This window comes from Grammomys surdaster, unplaced genomic scaffold (genome assembly GCF_004785775.1).
Source record: "Grammomys surdaster isolate TR1022 unplaced genomic scaffold, NIH_TR_1.0 371, whole genome shotgun sequence".
Lineage (NCBI taxonomy): Eukaryota > Metazoa > Chordata > Mammalia > Rodentia > Muridae > Grammomys > Grammomys surdaster.
Genome location: NW_021604790.1, coordinates 7,075,833 through 7,093,591, shown reverse-complemented (window position 1 = coordinate 7,093,591; position 17,759 = coordinate 7,075,833). Strand labels below are relative to the sequence as shown.

At 43.3% G+C, this 17,759-nt stretch overlaps 1 protein-coding gene and 1 pseudogene across 2 annotated transcripts in view; one reads left to right on the top strand and one right to left on the bottom strand.

Moving 5' to 3' along the window:
* Positions 1 to 307: 307 nt before the first annotated feature.
* LOC114632097 lies at positions 308 to 2,125 on the bottom strand (annotated as a pseudogene).
* Positions 2,126 to 2,129: 4 nt separating this feature from the next.
* Nol11 (nucleolar protein 11) overlaps positions 2,130 to 17,759 on the top strand; it is a 20,899-nt gene continuing 5,269 nt past the window's right edge. For both annotated transcript variants that reach the window (XM_028780484.1, XM_028780485.1), the window contains exons 1-14: positions 2,130 to 2,290; positions 4,569 to 4,682; positions 4,796 to 4,852; positions 6,306 to 6,454; positions 7,682 to 7,739; positions 9,287 to 9,431; positions 10,143 to 10,331; positions 11,536 to 11,612; positions 12,686 to 12,809; positions 13,120 to 13,205; positions 14,569 to 14,643; positions 15,450 to 15,631; positions 16,908 to 17,033; positions 17,186 to 17,437. In XM_028780484.1, the coding sequence (XP_028636317.1) occupies positions 2,150 to 2,290; positions 4,569 to 4,682; positions 4,796 to 4,852; positions 6,306 to 6,454; positions 7,682 to 7,739; positions 9,287 to 9,431; positions 10,143 to 10,331; positions 11,536 to 11,612; positions 12,686 to 12,809; positions 13,120 to 13,205; positions 14,569 to 14,643; positions 15,450 to 15,631; positions 16,908 to 17,033; positions 17,186 to 17,437 (1,775 nt within the window). In that variant the 5' untranslated portion in view covers positions 2,130 to 2,149. The remainder of the gene's footprint in view (positions 2,291 to 4,568; positions 4,683 to 4,795; positions 4,853 to 6,305; positions 6,455 to 7,681; positions 7,740 to 9,286; positions 9,432 to 10,142; positions 10,332 to 11,535; positions 11,613 to 12,685; positions 12,810 to 13,119; positions 13,206 to 14,568; positions 14,644 to 15,449; positions 15,632 to 16,907; positions 17,034 to 17,185; positions 17,438 to 17,759) is intronic.

The following is a 17,759-nucleotide window of genomic DNA, read 5'->3' as shown; positions in this document are numbered from 1 at the left end:
ACTACATGGTGTCACACTGATCTAAAAGACAGGGATTTCTTTTCTACAGTATATGTTCTTACCAGTCATCAAGTGACCGAGCCACACAGAGTAAGGAATAAATCAAGATACGCACAGGGTATCAAACATGCATCAAGGGAACAGTTAACGTAAATACAAGGTCAAAAATCAGCAACACGTTCTACCATCCAGTGCTGGTATCAGACATAAGCTTCAAGGACAAATTTCTTTTCAAAGGCTTATTCCAGCTTCATGAGGCTTGCTAGCATGAGGTGTGTACATTAGTAAGTCGATACTTCAGAATAGCTCATGCAGCATTCCAATAGCGCCTGCCCAGTCCATCTAGAAGAATTTGCAGTGGACGATGTGGGGGGCCGGACTCCTCACACTTGCTGATCCACATCTGCTAGAAGGCAGACAGAGAGGCCAGGATGGAGCCGTCAATCCAAACCCAGTACTTGCGCTCAGGGAGGGCAATGATCTTAATTTGTATTGTGCTGGGTGCCAGGGCTGTGATCTCCTTCTGCATCCTGTCAGCAAGGCATGGATACATGGTGGTACCACCAGCCAGCACCATATTGGCAAACAGGTCTTTGTGGATGTTCACATCATATGTCATGAGGGAGTTGAAGGTGGCCTTGTGTGGATGCCACAGGACTCCATGCCCAGGAAGGAAGGCTGAAAGAGTCCCTCTGGACACCATAATCACTCAACGTAATGAAGATCACTTGCCCACCAGGCAGCTCATAGCTCTTCTCCAAGGAAGAGGAGGCTGTAACACTAGCCATTTCTTGCTCAAAATCCAGGACAGCATAGCACAGCCTCTCCTTAATGTCACCCACAACTGTGGTAGTAACGCTGTAGCTCAGTCAGGATCTTCATGAGGTAATCTGTCAGGTCCTGGCCAACCAGGTCCAGATGCAAGAAGGTGCTGGTAGTGCACCCAGCTGCAAATAAACAAGGGTCTAGTGCTACATACTACTAGGTAAGTTCCAGGCCAGCCTAGGCTACAGAATACCCTATTTCAAACAAAACAAAACAGAAACAATGTGTGTTCATATTGTGCATATTGCTCAAACAGCAATAGTGCCTTTGAATATTTCCTAGGACTGGAAGGTGCAAGGCCCCTCAGGATGTAAACAAAATTTACAAGTCTAAGTAAGCTGAAACCTGTAAAATTCACAAGCCTCATCCCCAAAGTTACACAAGCAGCAAACTTCCCCACCTTAGCTGTCTGAGAGTCAGGGATCTCCAGGGAAGAAACTTCTGTGATTCTTCACCCACCCTGAGGTTAAAGGAAGCCTAGCCAAACTTAGCACAGGGCACTTTGGATTTCACTCTCTGAGAGCATCTCCCAGTAGCCCAGGCTGGCTGCCAACCTGATGAACATTCTGTCTCAGCTTGCCAAGGGCTGGGCATCCCTATTAAATTTTTGTTTGTTTTTAAAGACAATCTTTCTGTGAAGCTAAGGCTGTCCTGGAATTCTATGCAGGCAAAGCTCATCTCAAATTTACTGAGATTTCCCTGCCTCAGCCTCCAGAGTGCTGGGATCAAAGGCATGTGCCACCATGCCACTCTAGATTTCTTTTTTTAATCAAAGGAGTTGTACATTCTGATAATCTGGAAAAGATTTCCCTACCAGCGTCAAAACGACAGGAAAAATAAATGCCCACAGGACCAGACATCCCTGGAGGGTTGGGGTAAGCGCAATTAAGCACTTTGAAACAGCACATTAAGACTCAGTCATCTGCAGGTTAATTTTTTTTCCCCTTCTGGAATATTGTGGTAGGACTTCCTACAGTTCACTTAGCATATTCTTAAAATCTGCTTTTATATACCAGGCCACTTCTAAACTCATCTTTCAGCTTCCATTAGCTAACTGGCAAAGAAGGCACGGAAGCCGACTCAATGATTTTAATCTCTAGTAGCCGGGAGGCGTGGCCTTGAGAGGGCATGATCATGGCACGTGTCTAGGCTCCACCCACCGGGCAGTGTTCGCCTGCTCCTCTTCCGCCCGCCAGGGGTCGCAGTTCTGCTCGAGCTGATTTTCCTCCATTGGTGAGGTCCCACCCCCTTTGTGTCTTTCGCTCTCGCGAGAGAAAGCGCAAAGCCTGTTGGGAGGCATGCACGGGCTGTAGGCCAGCCCAAAATGGCAGCCCTGGAAGAAGAGTTCACGTTGTCTACGGGAGTCTTAAGTGCCGGGCCTGAAGGATTCCTAGGTGTAGAGCAGAGTGACAAAGCCGACCAGTTCCTAGTGACGGACAGCGGCAGGACCGTCGTCCTTTACAAGGTGAGGGCAAGGGGAGCGGCCGGTAGGTGTCTCGCCTCTGTCCGAAGCCGAGAGCGGGAGGCTTGAGTTTCTCACAGCTTGAGACGGAAAGCCGGGAGCATGCATGACAGAGGCCCGGGGTGCAATAGAGTCGGCGGGACGCCGACTGAGGTTCAGAAGCTGTTTGCCTGTGAGGACTGGCATATTTCCGAGTGACATGCGGCGGTGTCTGGGTGCACATGGGATAAGCCGGGAACCTGTGCTTCTAATCTCCGGGAGAGAGCCTGGCCAAGGGGTTTCTGTCACCCTGCGGCTTGCTAGCCAAAGGGTCGAGCGGAGATTGAGCTTCAAAGGATGGCACTGACAGGTAGAAAACATGTGTTATTCAATACATCCTCCGCTCCTTGGGGTTTCTCGGGTGGGAAGAGGCAGAAATGTTTTGGTATCCTAGAAAGATCGGGCAATTCTGCAGCACTGTGAAACTCAGGAGTGGAGGGCTGGAACGTCGCAGTCTCACCCTCTTTGCAGCCTAATTCCTGGCTCAGCACACTTAGAACCTTGTTGTAGCAATCGTCTACAAAGCACGTTTTTTAATCTGGAATTTTGAACAGTGCTGTTGGTGGTGCTTTTATTTGAATTTTGGGTTTTTGAATCAGGGTTTCTCTGTGTAGCCCTGGTTGTCCTGACTCTGGTCTCATAGAGATGCGTTGGATTAAAGGTGTGTGCCACCACTGCCTACGCTCTTGAACAGTTTCTTGTATCATTAAAAAGTTATCCATCAGCAGGAGCTGGAGAGATGGCTCAGCGATTAGAGGCATTGGCTGCTCTTCCAGAGGACCAGGGTTCAATTCCCAGCACCCACACTGCAGCTCACCACTGTCTGTAACTCCAGGATCTGACACCTTCACACAGACATACAAGCAAGCAAAACACCAGTGTATATAAAAACAACAACTAAAAAGTTAAATTAGTCAGAAAAGAAAGTTACTCAAATACTTTAACGTTTTGGGGACAGTCTGCCAACAGTTGGTTTAGACTTCCCTTCAAACTCTGGGCTGTCTACTAATTTGACAGTTTCTGCCTAGGAATACAATAGCTGGTGGCAGTTAGGTTGGCTGGATCCTGCTTGCACCAACCTAATTTTTCTTACCTCTGTTCCACAGTAATCAATTCATTTTTAACTATATCATTGTTCATATGTTGTTCATACGAAGTATCTTGAACTAATTTTCACATTGTTAAGAGTTTTGAGGGATTTTTTTTTTTGAGACAGATCTGGCTTTGTTTGTTTGTTTGTTTGTTGTTGTTGTTGTTGTTTGAGACAGTTTCTCTGTGTGTAGCTCTAACTGTCTTGGAACAAACTCTGCAGACCAGGCTGGCCTCTGCTTCCACCTCCCAAGTGCTGGGATCAAAGGCATGCAGAATTTACTGTCCTTCTACCTCAGCCACCCAGTGCTAAGGCTACAAGTGTAAGCTGTCACACCTAGTTGGAATTTTTAATATTAATTTTTAATTTTTTTAAGATGGCATTTGGCCATCATAACTACTTCTAAGTGTATAGTGAAGTGGTAAGTCCACTTACATTGTTGTATAGACTTCACCACAATCCACCTCTGAGGAACTCTTCATCAGTACAAGGTCTGAGGGCTGGGGAGATGGCCCAGCTGGCAAAGGCACTTGTCATCAAGTCTGATGACCTGAATTCAATTTCTCAGATGTACGAGGTAGAAGGAAAGGAACTGACTCCTGAAAACCGTCCTCTAGTCTCTGGGTTCATAAGAGTGTGTGCACACAGATAAACACATACATGTAATTAAAAAATAAATAGTAGCTGAGCGGTGGTGGCGCACGCCTTTAATCCCAGCACTCGGGAGGCAGAGGCAGGCGGATTTCTGAGTTCGAGGCCAGCCTGGTCTACTGAGTGAGTTCCAGGACAGCCAAGGCTACACAGAGAAACCCTGTCTCGAAAATAAATAAATAAATAAATAAATAAATAAATAAATAAATACTATCCACTCTGGAACTTGAGGTAAGAGAATCTGGATTTGAGGCCAGCCTAGACTACTAGACTACACAGAAAGATCTCATCCAACACAGAAGAGATAATAATCCTCCATTCCTCCCAGCCCCCAGCAGCCACTGTTCTCCACCAGCCTTCAGTGTTTTAATCTGGGTACTTACTTCACAATGTTAGACATTGTATTCAGGACTCTCATTCAAGGGCTTCTTTTTTTGTTTATTATATCTAATTGCTCTAATGTCTGAAGCTAAATTCTTAAATTGTATATTCTTTTGCCAGGTTTCTGACCAGAAACCCTTGGGCAGTTGGTCGGTGAAACAAGGTCAGCGTATAACATGTCCTGCTGTGTGCAACTTTCAGACTGGAGAGTATATTATGGTACATGACCATAAGGTAAAATTGGAAACATACTAATGTGTATAACATAAGATATATTGCATGTATTGATTATTTGTTACAAATAGGCAATGCAGTACTATTTAACCAGTATACTTTTTTGATTTAAGGTTTTGAGAATATGGAATAGTGAAGACGTAAACTTGGATAAAGTATTCAAAGCTACAGTAAGTCTTTAGATTTTCTGACATATTAATGGTGAAATGAAATAACTCAGTTTCATATTTGTTATCTATCATATTGCCTCTGGGAAAAGAGCTGATGGTTGTAGTCAGTTTTCCCCTCCAGCTGTTTTCTTACAGACCTTGATAACTATCTCAACTCATGTATTAATAAGTTAGAAAATACAGGCTATATTCTTCCATAAGAACAGACTTAAATAGTTCTGAGTTAGAAATAGTTAGGATAGTTAGGAGCTAGAAAGATGGCTCTTCAGTTAAGAGCATTGGGAAGACTGGAATTCAGTTCCCAGCACACAACAACCTGTGATGTTTCATCTCTCCAGGCCCTGGTGTACACTTTTAATCCTAGCACCCAGGAGACAGAGACAAGCAGATCTCTGTGAGTTTAAGGTCAGCCTGGTCTGCATAGAAAGTTTCAGACCAACCAGGGCAGTAAGTGAGTCCCTGTCTCAGCAAACAAATTTCTAGTTCTAAATGTCTGACTTTATAATTAATAACATTTGGTGCTGGAGAGGTGTTTAGTGATTGAGAGCACTGGCTGCTCTTCCAGAGGACCCTGGTTCAATTCTCAGCACCAACATGACAGCTCACAACTGTCTGTAACACCAATTCCATGGTTTCTGACACCCTCATAAAGATATACATGCAAGTAAAACAAATGAACATAATAAAAAATTATATATAATTGATACATTTTAGAACCCCAAATGAGACTAATTCAAATCCAATATAGTTCTTGCCTAGACTCATGAAACATCAAACTGTGCTGTCTCCTAAAAAACCTGAAAAGGTTAGCTATTTCTGTCCTCCTTTGTTAGCAACAAGAGCCTTACCTATTATCTTACCAGCTCATTGGTGGTTTTGTCTTTTGTTTTGTTACTGTTGCTTGTTTTATTTTGTTGGGTCATTGTCATCATCATAGTTTGGCACTGCATGTTGGCATGGGGATTAGCTTAGTGTTAGAGTGCTTACCCAGCTTGTACAAGGCCCTGCAGTACAGGGTCAGACAGACAGATCCAGGGTGGAATAGCCTATTAATCTCTCCTCTCTGTCACTCTCTCTCAGACAGAATTTCACTATGTAGCCCTGGCAGTCCTGGAACTTATGGTCACTATGTAGACCAGGCTAGACTTGAACTTACATAGATCTGCCTGCCTCCATGAAGTCAATAGCTCAGACTTCTTCTGGGTGGCAGGGAAAAAAGGCAGATCCTCTAGGGGTTAAAGGTGTGCACCACCATGCCCAAACAAATAAGTCTGTTAATAAGTCTTTCAGGCTGAGTCTGATGACACCTGTTGGTAATGTCAGCCACTTAGGAAGCTAAGGCACGTTCATGAGCCCAAGGCCAGACAACTAAGCTAGACACCTGCAAATGTATTGTATCACATATCTATTCTTTTAGAGTAAAACTTAAAATATTTGGAACATTTTTTTCCAGCTGTCAGCTGAGGTCCATAGGATCCACTCAGTACAAAGAACAGAACCCTTGGTGCTCTTCCGAAGAGGTGCTGCACGTGGGTTAGAGGCCTTGCTTGCAGAACCACAGCAGAGCATTGAAGCTGTCATACCTGACGAGGAAGTGATCAAGTGAGTGCCAGTGCTTGCGTATGAACTTTTATGTAGAAAGTGTGCTCTGCAGTGCTTCAGTACATTCTCTCCTGTGTTTGAAGTAGAAAGTGTGCTCTGCAGTGCTTCAGTACATTCTCTCCTGTGTTTGAAGGTGTTATTAATTAGAAACATAAAGGACTATGGTATAATTCAGTGGTGTAGCCCTACCTAGCATGTTCGAAGCCCAGAGTTAATCCCTAGAATCCAAAGGGAAAAAATGCCCTAATTAAATCTCACATATTGCTGGGTATAGTACTAGACAGACAGAGGCAGTCAGATCTCTGAATTTGAGGCCAGCCTGGTTTGCATAATAAGTTCTAGGCTGGCAGGGGCTACATAGTGGGACCCTATCTTTAAAAAACAAAAACAAAACTTTAACAACTACAATACCATTTATGAGACACTGAGCAAAATCCCCAAGAACCTGTGAGCCTGTGTAATAATAATAAATGATAAGGAAATGTCCATAGTCCTGGTCAGATGTCAGAGACCTGGATAGTCAGCTGTTTGTGAAGGAAGTGGCTAGTACTGGAAGTCTAAACTCTTTGGTTTCTTCATGATTACCAGCCAAGCTGCAGCCCTTCCCCTGGAGAAAAACATGTCTTTGTAGTAAGAGGTGATGGTGATGCTGTAGTGCCTCTGGCTTTCCTGGGCTCTGGAGGAATGCTCATTCACTTGGTGGCAGGATAGGCCATGACATCACCATTCACTTGTGGCCTCTTGAGGTCGACCTTGTAGAAACTAAACTCCTAAGAGCAAAGCCTTGTGCTGAATAAATGAGTGAACACCCAATCTTGGACTGACCTTGCGTGTCTAAGGTGTGACCAGCTGTCATGGAGTGGGTGACCTTTGGGTTCTCATCACCACTGTGCCACACACTGGCTGCTGCCCTAGTCTTACCTTCCTATGCCTTGTTCTCTGTTGCTTATAGAAGCCAGATACGATTCTAGTGTTATCCTAGGAACACTAGTCCCCAAAATGATGATGAAAGGGGGGTGGAGGTCTCAGTGTAAACCCTTAAAGGACTGCAGCTCCTCACCCGCCTCACAGTTTTCCTCAGTGCTGAGAAGTCTAACAGCCTGCACTGCCTCCACTGCAGTTATTGAAGTCAGGCTCCCAAACCCCACACTACTTACTTAAATATAATTCATCAGGAACATTTCTCAATTGGCTTTGTGTTTTCTAATTTTTCTTTCTTCTTTAAAGGTGGTCGGAGGTTTTCATGTTATTTAAGCAACCGGTTTTAATTTTTATTACTGAAAATGTAAGTGACTCTTCAATTTCTGGTCTTTGTAGCATTTTTTAAGTCACCTATGTCAAAACTAAAATGTAATTTTGCTATTTCTCTTAGGTTGTTTCTTTTGTGAACACTAAAATGCTAGTTTCTATGCCTAAATTAAACTTTTTTTCGAAGACTTACTTTATTTTTATGGTATAAAACTCCCATGTAGTAGCGACAGCTGGAGCTTGTATCCTCCAAATGGAGGCTCCAGTGTGGGTCTTCACAAGATGCTCGGTGACTTCCTGGTGGGGACTTGGTGAACACAGTGTTTTTCCAGGGATCTGGGATCGGGCAGCTGTTGGTCTTGGAGATGGCATCAAAGATGGCCTTTTCAAAGTTGCCCAGGGTATTTGGACAGAGGAGCGGAGAAATACCATTGCCTCTGGGGGCGGGGATAAGGCACATCAGCACAGAGCCACAACAGCCTGTCATCTTACATGGGACCATATGAGGCCTGCTGATCTCGATTCCCATCAGCCCTTCCCCACACAGGGAAAATGGAGAGCATGGCCAAGACAGTGGACCATCAGGTGTCAGTAGCTGCCTGCTTAGACCATTTTACACCAAGTCTAACCCTGAGCCTTGAAGCAGGCCTGCTGGCCAGCCCTGCTCTGCTCCTCTAATGATGTGACCTTTAGAACCTCATCCTTTAGGGCTGCTCCAGGAAGTCAGTAACTCAGGTTTCTGCATGGGAGGGAGAACAAGCAGATCCTCCAGGGACTCGGTCTTCACGTTCTTGACCAGGTGATCTAATTTAGTGATGAGAATCTGCCTCGTCTTTGCCGTATCTCCATAAGCCCCATGGCCAGACTGCTGTTGAGCCATGGGACCCCAGGTTCTGTTGCCCAGGGTTGCATGGCATATTATGTTTTACCAAGAAAGAAACTAAGGCAACATTTTTATAACATTTTAAATTTAACTGAAGACATGTCTGTATTTATAACATGCCCATAATCCCAGCACTTAAGAAAATGGGGCAGGAAGATGGAGAATTTGAGGTAAGCTTAGGCTACGTACTGAGACACTGTCTTAAAAGACAAGGAGTGGGGCTATAGCTTGGTGGCATAACACCTGCCTACCAAGTACAGCACCTCTGCAGTCCTGGTGGCTGGGACTCACATGTAGACCAGGCTTGCCTGGAATTTGCTGCATTTCTCTTCTCTTTGCCTCCCAAGTGCTGGGATTGCAGGTATATGCCACCATACCCAGCCTGGGCAAGCAGTTTTTAAGTAGTTATTGAAATAATTAGAATGAAGCAATAACTTCTAGGGTTTTGTCTGTTTGTTTCTTTGTTATATATATGAATGCACTATAGCTGTCTTCAGACACACCAGAAGAGGGCATCAGATCCCATTATAGATGATTGTGAGTCACCCTGTGGTTGCTGGGAATTGAACTCAGGACCTCTGGAAGAATAGTCAGTGCTCTTAACCGCTGAGCCATCTCTCTAGCCCTAACTTCTAGTTTTAACATTTAATTATAGTTATTTGAAGTGGGGATGTTAATAAGATAATTTTTTTTTCTTGCAGCATGGGAATTACTTTGCTTACATACGATTGTGCAAATCACAGAGCTTAAACAAATACACACTTGTACTTGGAAAAGAAGAAAAATCTGTTAAACCAAATTTTACTGCACGTGTGGATGGGAAATTCATCTCCCTAGCGTCACTGAGTAAGTCGTCTTTAATTCCACAGGTGGTGACTGGAGGCTGGGAGAGGACTGTCCAGGAGGCGGGGTCTTAAGCTTTCTGCAGCTTTCTCCCATGGCCATTTCATAGGCTTTTAGGCTTACCATAAACAACAAAAATGTAGTTCCTATAAAAAAGAGAAGTCACAGATAGCTAAGGGTGATCCTTCTGCTCCTCCTGCGTCTCTACCTTACAGGTGCTGAGGTTACAGAGGTGTACAGCTTGGCTTTATGTGGTGCTAGGGATTAAACTGAAGGCCTTGTGCATAGTAGACAAGCACTTTTACCAATGGAGTTACACCTCCAGTGGGTTTCCCCGACACTCACACACATTTTGGCATTATTTACAGTATCTTATGTGCATGTGCCTTGGTTCTCATTTTCAGGCCAGAGAACAACTTGTAGTTCTCCCCCTCCATCATATGGGCTCCAGTGACCACGGGTTTCCAGGTTGGGTGGCAAGTGCCTTTAGCTTGCACACCATTTTACTGACCCCATTTATAAAAATTTGAATATATTTATTGAGGGAAAGAAAAGAGTGATACAGTTGTCCAATATTGTAATTGTATTATTTATGGACTTGTACTTTTAGAAACATCCTCATACGTTTTTTAGGAACACCCTAACACATTTAACTACCATAAATACAAACTGTCCTTTTCCCATTACTAAATAACTACTACTTGCTCCCAACAGGCTCTGATGGATGTATATATGAAACCTTGATACCAATATATCCAAGTGACACAGAAAAAAATCAGAGGTTAGTTAGAGCATTGATGCTCAAGTCAGTCGTGACTGGCGGTGCTCGAAATGGTGTTACCCTCACCATCCTGGATCAAGACCACATAGCAGTCCTGGGACCTCCACTTCCAGCTTCTAAGGGTAACTGAAATTGCCTCATCAAATTTAGCTTTTACCCTCTAGTTTCTATCTTCTCTGTGTTCTCAGCAGAATCTCATTATGTAGCCCAGGTTGGCCTTGATCTCAAGATCATCCTACCCCAGCTTCTCAGGCACTAGGATTACAGGTGTGTACCACCATGCCCAGTGCCATCTTCCAGTTCACAAACTCTATCTGTGTATGTCTTCCTTAGTCCCCACTAGCAGTATTTCTTAGTTTTTACTGTACCATCAGTTGTTTCTTCCTTTAAACATAATTGTTTCCTTTTCTTCTACAGCTTCTCTTTCTAAGCTGTAGAAACACAGTTCCTTTTATGCATTACTTCCTTTTTTTTTTTTTTTTGGTTTTTCGAGACACAGGGTTTCTATGTGTAGCCCTGGCTGTCCTGGAACTCACTCTGTAGACCAGGCTGACCTCGAACTCAGAAATCCGCCTGCTTCTGCCTCCCAAGTGCTGGGATTAAAGGTCTGTGCCACCACTGCCTGGCTACCCTGCAACTTTGCTAAGTTTTATTTATTCGTACTGTTAGTGCATGCCTCTGAGTGTGTGTGTGTGTGTGTGTGTGTGTGTGTGTGTGTATGTGTGTGTGTGTGTGTGTGTGTGTGTGTGTGTGTGTGTGTTAGCGCGTGTGCCTGTGTGCTGGCTTTGGCCTCCGTAATATGGGCCTACTGGAGGGTTAGGACTAATTTCTTCTATATTCTAAAATAGTTTGGTGCTGATTTCATGATTGTTGGAATTCAATGGTGAGGTCATCTGGTACTGGGCTTTCCTTTCTTTTTTCTTTTTTTTTCTTTTTTTTTTTGGTTTTTCGAGACAGGGTTTCTCTGTATAGCCCTGGCTGTCCTGGAACTCACTCGGTAGACCAGGCTGGCCTCGAACTCAGAAATCCACCTGCCTCTGCCTCCCAAGTGCTGGGATTAAAGGCGTGCGCCACCACCGCCCGGCTGGGCTTTCCTTTCTTGAATGTTGTTTTAATTACAGACTCAGATCTGCTATTTTGACCTTCATGGGACTTTTCACTCCATTCCCTACCTGCCTTGTGCCTCATTTGTTTGAATTCCTGTGGCAGCCACTCTTATATACATCAAGCAAGCTTGTGTATTTACCTCTGCCTCCTTCCTTCATGCCAGGATAGCATGTGTTTCTGTTTGGGTCTGTTTCTGAACTTCTGTAAATTACATTATAGAATGCCTCTCCATATGGAACATAAAGTTTCAGACATTACAGACATCAAAAGAGCTGCCACAAGGAACCAGTGGGCAAGTAAGTTTGATTTTTTTTTTTTTTCTTGTTTGTTTGTTGGGGTTGGTCTTTGTTTTGTTGAGGTTTGAGTTTGGGTCTTTGCTTGAGGTAAGGTGTTGCTATGTAGCCTAGCATGGCCTCAAATTTGCAATCCTCCTTCCTGCCTTACCCCGCAGGGTACCAGAATTATAGACATGTACCATCGTTCTGCTAGTTATTTGAGTTTATATTAAGTGTATTTTTTGACCTAACAGCTTACATTTGGTTGAGTTTTGTTTTAATAGTTCATGTTTACTTATGATTTTGTTTGTTATATATTAAGCTATAACCTAAGGCATTATACTATTCCTAATAAATTAGCCTTTTTTTGTTTTGTTTTTTGTTTTGTTTTTTGAGACAGGGTTTTTCTGTGTAGCCCTGGCTGTCCTGGAACTCACTCTGTAGACCAGGCTGGCCTTAAACTCAGAAACCTGCCTGCCTCTGCCTCCCAAGTGCTGGGATTAAAGGCATGCGCCACCACTGCCCGGCATAAATTAGCCTTTAAATAGTAAATGTTACTATGGAGTTGGTGGCTCATGCCTTTAATTCCAGCACTCTAGAGACAGAGGTAGGCAGATCTCTAGTGGCAGGCCTGCCTGATAAGCTTTGTGAGTTCCAGGACAGCCAGAGCTACATAGTGAGACCCTGTCTTGAAAGAAAAACAAAAACAAAAACAAAAGAGCTGCTTTTGTTCTGAGGTAGCTTATGCAGTGTCACTCCTGTTACATGGAGCTTGAGTCAGAGAATGAATCTGGGTCCACCAGTGGCTGAATGGACGAAGACAGTGTAGAATATATTTACATAATGAAACTTGGGTCATAAAGAATTACATGTCATTTGTAGGAAAATTAGATGAAAATTTTTAAAAATCAATTTTCTTTCATTGCTGGATCTAGACTTAAATTTGTCTAAGATAGGAGTGTGGAGTAGGGTCCTGGAAAGACGTGAGAGCCTGGGCAGCAGTGAGCGGGCAGGAAGGAGGGTGACGGGCAGGGCTCGTGAGTGTGTGGCAGACAGTCAGGCCGTGGAACAAATGGATGCTTGCTTCCTTTCAGCTCTGGTATCATGGGGAAATACTATTTATGCTGCATGGAAAATGTCTAACTGTGATTCCATACAAGTGCGAAGCATCGTCGCTAGCGGGGGCTCTTGGAAAGCTCAAGCATACTCAAGAGTCAGGTAGGACCTTTGTTTTTATGACACACAGATCATTTTATTAGCTCCTGGTTTCTTTTTGCTTTGGGTTTTCCTAGACAGAGTTCCTCTGTGTAGTCCTTACTTTCCTGGAACTTACTCTGCAGACCAAGCTGGCTTCTAACTCAGCTCTACCTGCCTCTGCCTCCCAGGCACTGGGACTGAAGGTGTGCACCACCACCTCTTGGCTTGAGACCGCTCTTAAATTGTGCATAAGTGGTTTTCCTTTGTTTTTCTTTACTTTGATGATATTAGGTCAAAATAATCCGGTAATTTATGTTTTGTATTTCCTTAGGCACTCATTCCATGCCCCATTTTGTAAATTGGGAAACGTGTTCAGGATATGAACTTGGGTCCAACAGTGCAGTGCAGTCAAGAACTGTAAGTTCAGTAGTGGAATGAGAAATGTTAGTGCGAATGTAAAAAGAAAAAAACAACAAAGGCTGTATTAGCTTAAATGTTTGTGTGTGTGTACCCTTCACAGCTTGAGTTCTAGTAACAGGGATTCAGCATTGGAACCTTATATCCCTTACCCAAACTGATACTTTAATTTTTTTAAAAATAAGTCATTTACTTCATCTTTATATGCCCAAGTATGTATGTGCTCTACCAGGCAAGGTGAGGAGAGTCAGATCCCCTGGAACTGGAGTTGTAGGTAGTTGTGAACCGCCACGTGGGTGCTAGAATCCAAACTGAGATTCTCTGCAAGTACAACAAATGTTCTTAGTGGTGATCTCTCCAGCCCCAGTATGTGTTTAATATTTAAGGATGTATGTGGTATTAACTAAGTCTCAAGTAGAAAATAGGCCAGATTATAATTAGCAGTAATATCTTCCTGAGTATAGAGGTGTCAAGTTTAAAAATACAAAATAAAACCACTAAAACCAAAGCTGATGTGACTCATGCCTCTAACCCCAGCACTTGCTGCTCTTGCAAAGGACTTAAGTGTAGGACTCAGCACTCATTGGACAACTCATAGCTGCCTGTAACTCCAGTTACAGGGGGACCCAGTGTCCTCTTGTGGCCTTCTCAGGGACCTGCGTTCACAAACACACCCACGGAAACACACATTGATCTATACTTAAAAGGGAAATCTTAAGGAACTGCCTGTTCTTCCAGAGGTCCTGAGTTCAATTCCCAGCAACGATATGGTGGCTCACAACCATCTGTAATGGGAACTGGTACCTTCCTCTAGCCTTCAGGCAGAATGTTGTATATATAATAAATAAATCTTTTTTAAAAAGAAAGAAAAAAGAAAATCTTGGCGCTAGAGAGGTCACTCAGTGCTTAAGAGTACTGACTGCTCTTATAGAAGACCAGATTTTGTTTATAGCATCCACATAGCAGCTCAGAGTTCAGAGATCCAACTCCCTCTTCTGGCCTCCATGGTTACCAGCACTTAACATGCTACACATGCAAACATGTAAGCAAAATATTCTGCACAAGAAATAAAAATATCTGGGCATTGTGACACATGGCTTTAATCCCAGCCTTTGGAAGGCAGAGGCAGGTAGATCTCTAAGTTTGAGTTAAGCCTAGTCTTTATAGTAAGTTTCAGGACACCCAGAACTGCATAGAAAAAGACTTTGTGTCAAAAGGGAAAAATAAGTTTTTTGTACTAAATCCTTAATATGTGTTTTCTAAGTATATGATCATGCCTTGTATTCTAATCTGATTCATAGTCTTGATATTTTGATAGGTCTTTTGCATTTTTTGAAAACCTAACCAATTTATTTATTTACAGCCTAGGAGAAAAAAAGTTGAAACAAATTTACTGCCAGAAGTTCCAGGATTCAAACAACTTTTATCAATAATAAAGGTAATTCTGTTTCTTTGGTTTTGTTTTTTGTTGTTGTTGTTGTTTTGCTTGGTTTGTTTGTTTGTTTTTTCCAAGAAAGGGTTTCTCTGGGTAGCCTTGGCTGTAACTCACTGTAAACCAAGCTGACCTCAAACTCAGAGATCTGTCTGCCTCTGCCTGCCTCTGCCTGCCTCTGCCTGCCTCTGCCTGCCTCTGCCTGCCTCTGCCTTCTGAGTGCTGGGATTAAAACTATGTGCTACCACTGCCCAGCTAATAAAGGTAAATTTTGAAAAAAGAAGGCTAGAAATGGGGCTGGTGAGATGATTGGTGGGTGGGTAAAGGCACCTGTCTCATAGGCCTGGCGACCACATTTGATCCCTGGAAGAACTCAATTTGCATATTTATTAAGTATATGAATGCGCACCACCAAGAGTGCCTGGGGAATCTTGTTAGCTGTGGTGAACATTTGTGTATTAACTTCATCACAGCGGGCACAGAACTCTGCCTTAATGACTGTATCACCTGATGACATTAGTGATGTGGTACTGGGCTTCTCCTGTCTGTACGTCAGAGTCCATGATGTGTGTAATGTCTGAGTAACTGGGTTTATAAACCTTTAGATCTTACCTCCTTTGTAGAGTGAGAGAGAGAGAGAGAGAGTGTGTGTGTGTGTGTGTGTGTGTGTGTGTGTGTTTAATGTCATCTTCAGTGGGTTGCATGAATATTTATGTTTTTTTTCTTTTTCTTTTTTTTTCTTTTTTTTTTTTTTTTTTCATAGTGATATTTCTTAATGTCTCAGGCTAAGTTGCTTAATTTTGCCCTTCCAGAAAGATTCAGAAAAGCACATTGAAGTAGAACTACGTAAGTTTTTGGCTAAGTCGACACCTGACTTTCATACTATAATTGGAGACATAGTAGCAGGACTTCTGGGAAGATGTAAAGAAGAACCATCGTTTTATCCGCGGAACTGTCTGATGCAGCTCATCCAAACACATGTGCTTTCCTACAGGTACATGTGTGTCTCATGCTTCATAGTTAACCTTGTTTTTTTATGTAAAAATGGTTCTTGGGAGGTGTCTCAGTAAGTAAAGTGTAAGGACTGGGGTTTGGCCTCCCTGAACCATCATAAAAGTCTGGTGGGGTATGGCAGCCCACCTGCAATCTCAGTGTGTGAGAGGGCTAGCCAAAACTTCGATCTCTAGGTTCAGTGGGAGACCCTGCCTCTTAAAAGGTGAAGAGCAGTGGAGAAAACCACTCAGCATTGCTCTGGAGCCTCCGCAGACATGTACATACACATACGTGTACACCCACTGGTAGATAAATAACACCACACACATATCTCACCAGAGATTGCTACCTGGACATGGTAGTTGTCTTAGGTCCTTTCCCAGTGCTGTGATGGCATGGGCTTCCCCACATATACCTCACCCTCACAGCTTTCGCACAGTTGGCTTGTGAGTACTCTTTATAGGACTTCAGTCATTGCCTGGCCTCAGTTTCCACATCTATGCCCTCAGACTGTTACTGCATTAATAATGCTGCTGACTTACCATAAGAGTTTAAGGAATGGCTTGGACCACAGCCATATCAGCTCGTTTGTGCTGGCCCTAAGGAAACATTTTGCTGGGCAGTTACATTTGGGGAGCAGGGAACTCTGTCAGCATAGGCTCCCTTTAAATGAATCTGCATGTTAACTAGATAAGAGCCTCCAAGGGATGAAGTGTTGCTCTTGGGACAGCTTCCTAGTGTCCAGTGTAGCATAAAAGGTTTCTAGTTAAGGATGTTGATCTCTTTAATAGTTACAGTACCAGACTAAATGATCTCTTTTGAAATTTACTCTACGAAGCAAACTGATCTGTTATTCCTCAGTTCCATTTCATGTGTATTCTTAGGGTATGAGGCCAGATTCTTGGTTAGAAAACCACACAAGTGGCCCATAGCCCAGTTCCTAAGAGTCCTTGGTCCACTGTCCGGATTTCTCTCAGCCATTGCTGTCTTTAGTCCCCACCTGAATGGCCTCCCAAGCTGGGCTTTCAGCATTTAACTGCTTTTGGAACCTGAAAAAAAAAAAGACTGGAGCTTTTGGAGATTTTCCCAACACCTACTTTGTAGCTCACAAGTACCAAGGGCTCCAGCCTCTCTTCCAACTTTCAGAGACACCAAGCTCATATGTGCTACACAGAGATGTATACAAGCAAAACAGTCATAAGTAAATTTTTTGTTTTAATTTACTAATGATTTTTTTAAATATAAAATCATAGTAATTGTATTACTTTTGGTCTCAGTTTATGCCCTGACTTGATGGAGATTGCCCTAGAGCACACAGATGTGCAGATGTTACAGCTGTGTCTGCAGCAGTTCCCTGACATTCCTGAGTCTACCACCTGTGATTGCTTAAAACTTTTCTTGAGGTGAGTTAGAACCTGTGCTTTCAGTCCCTTGACATCATTTAAGTCTGTGGCTTACCTGACTTCTAAAGTGTTGAATGATTAGATTAGAAAATGCACTTACAGAGGTTCAAACTGTGAGAAGAATTAACCTCGTGCTTTCAATTACATCATAGCGTTGGTGATGACTGTCTTCGAGACAGTAATATCAACATGGAGTCAGTGTTTGATTATAGTGATTCCACACAAGATGAGAAAAAGGAAATGGAAGAGCAAACTGAAATTGTTCAGAATGGCTTTGGTCCTGAAGATGAGAACGGCAGTAAAGATAGTCAGCAATTAAATAAAAAACCTGGAGACACAGCACAGGAGACCATCGCCTTCCCTGTGACCTCGTGTCCTGTGGCACCAAAGCGAGCCGCTCTGTTGTATCCTTTCAGATAGTTTCCATGGAACCGCGTTCATCAGGAAGGCCTGCTGCACAGAAACTGAGGCGGGATTCCATTGCTTTTCCTGTTTTGTTTTGTTTTGTTTCCCCAGTATTTACTTGAAATGCATTATATTCAGTGCTGCCTTCAATTAATTTATTACACCTGGTTTCTCTTTCTCTCTCTCTGTCTCTCTCTGTCTCTGTCTCTCTCTCTCTCTCTCTCTCTCTGTCTCTCTCTGTCTCTCTCTCTCTCTCTCTCTCTCTGTGTGTGTGTGTGTGTGTGTGTGTGTGTGTGTGTGTGTGTGTGTGTGTGTGTGTGT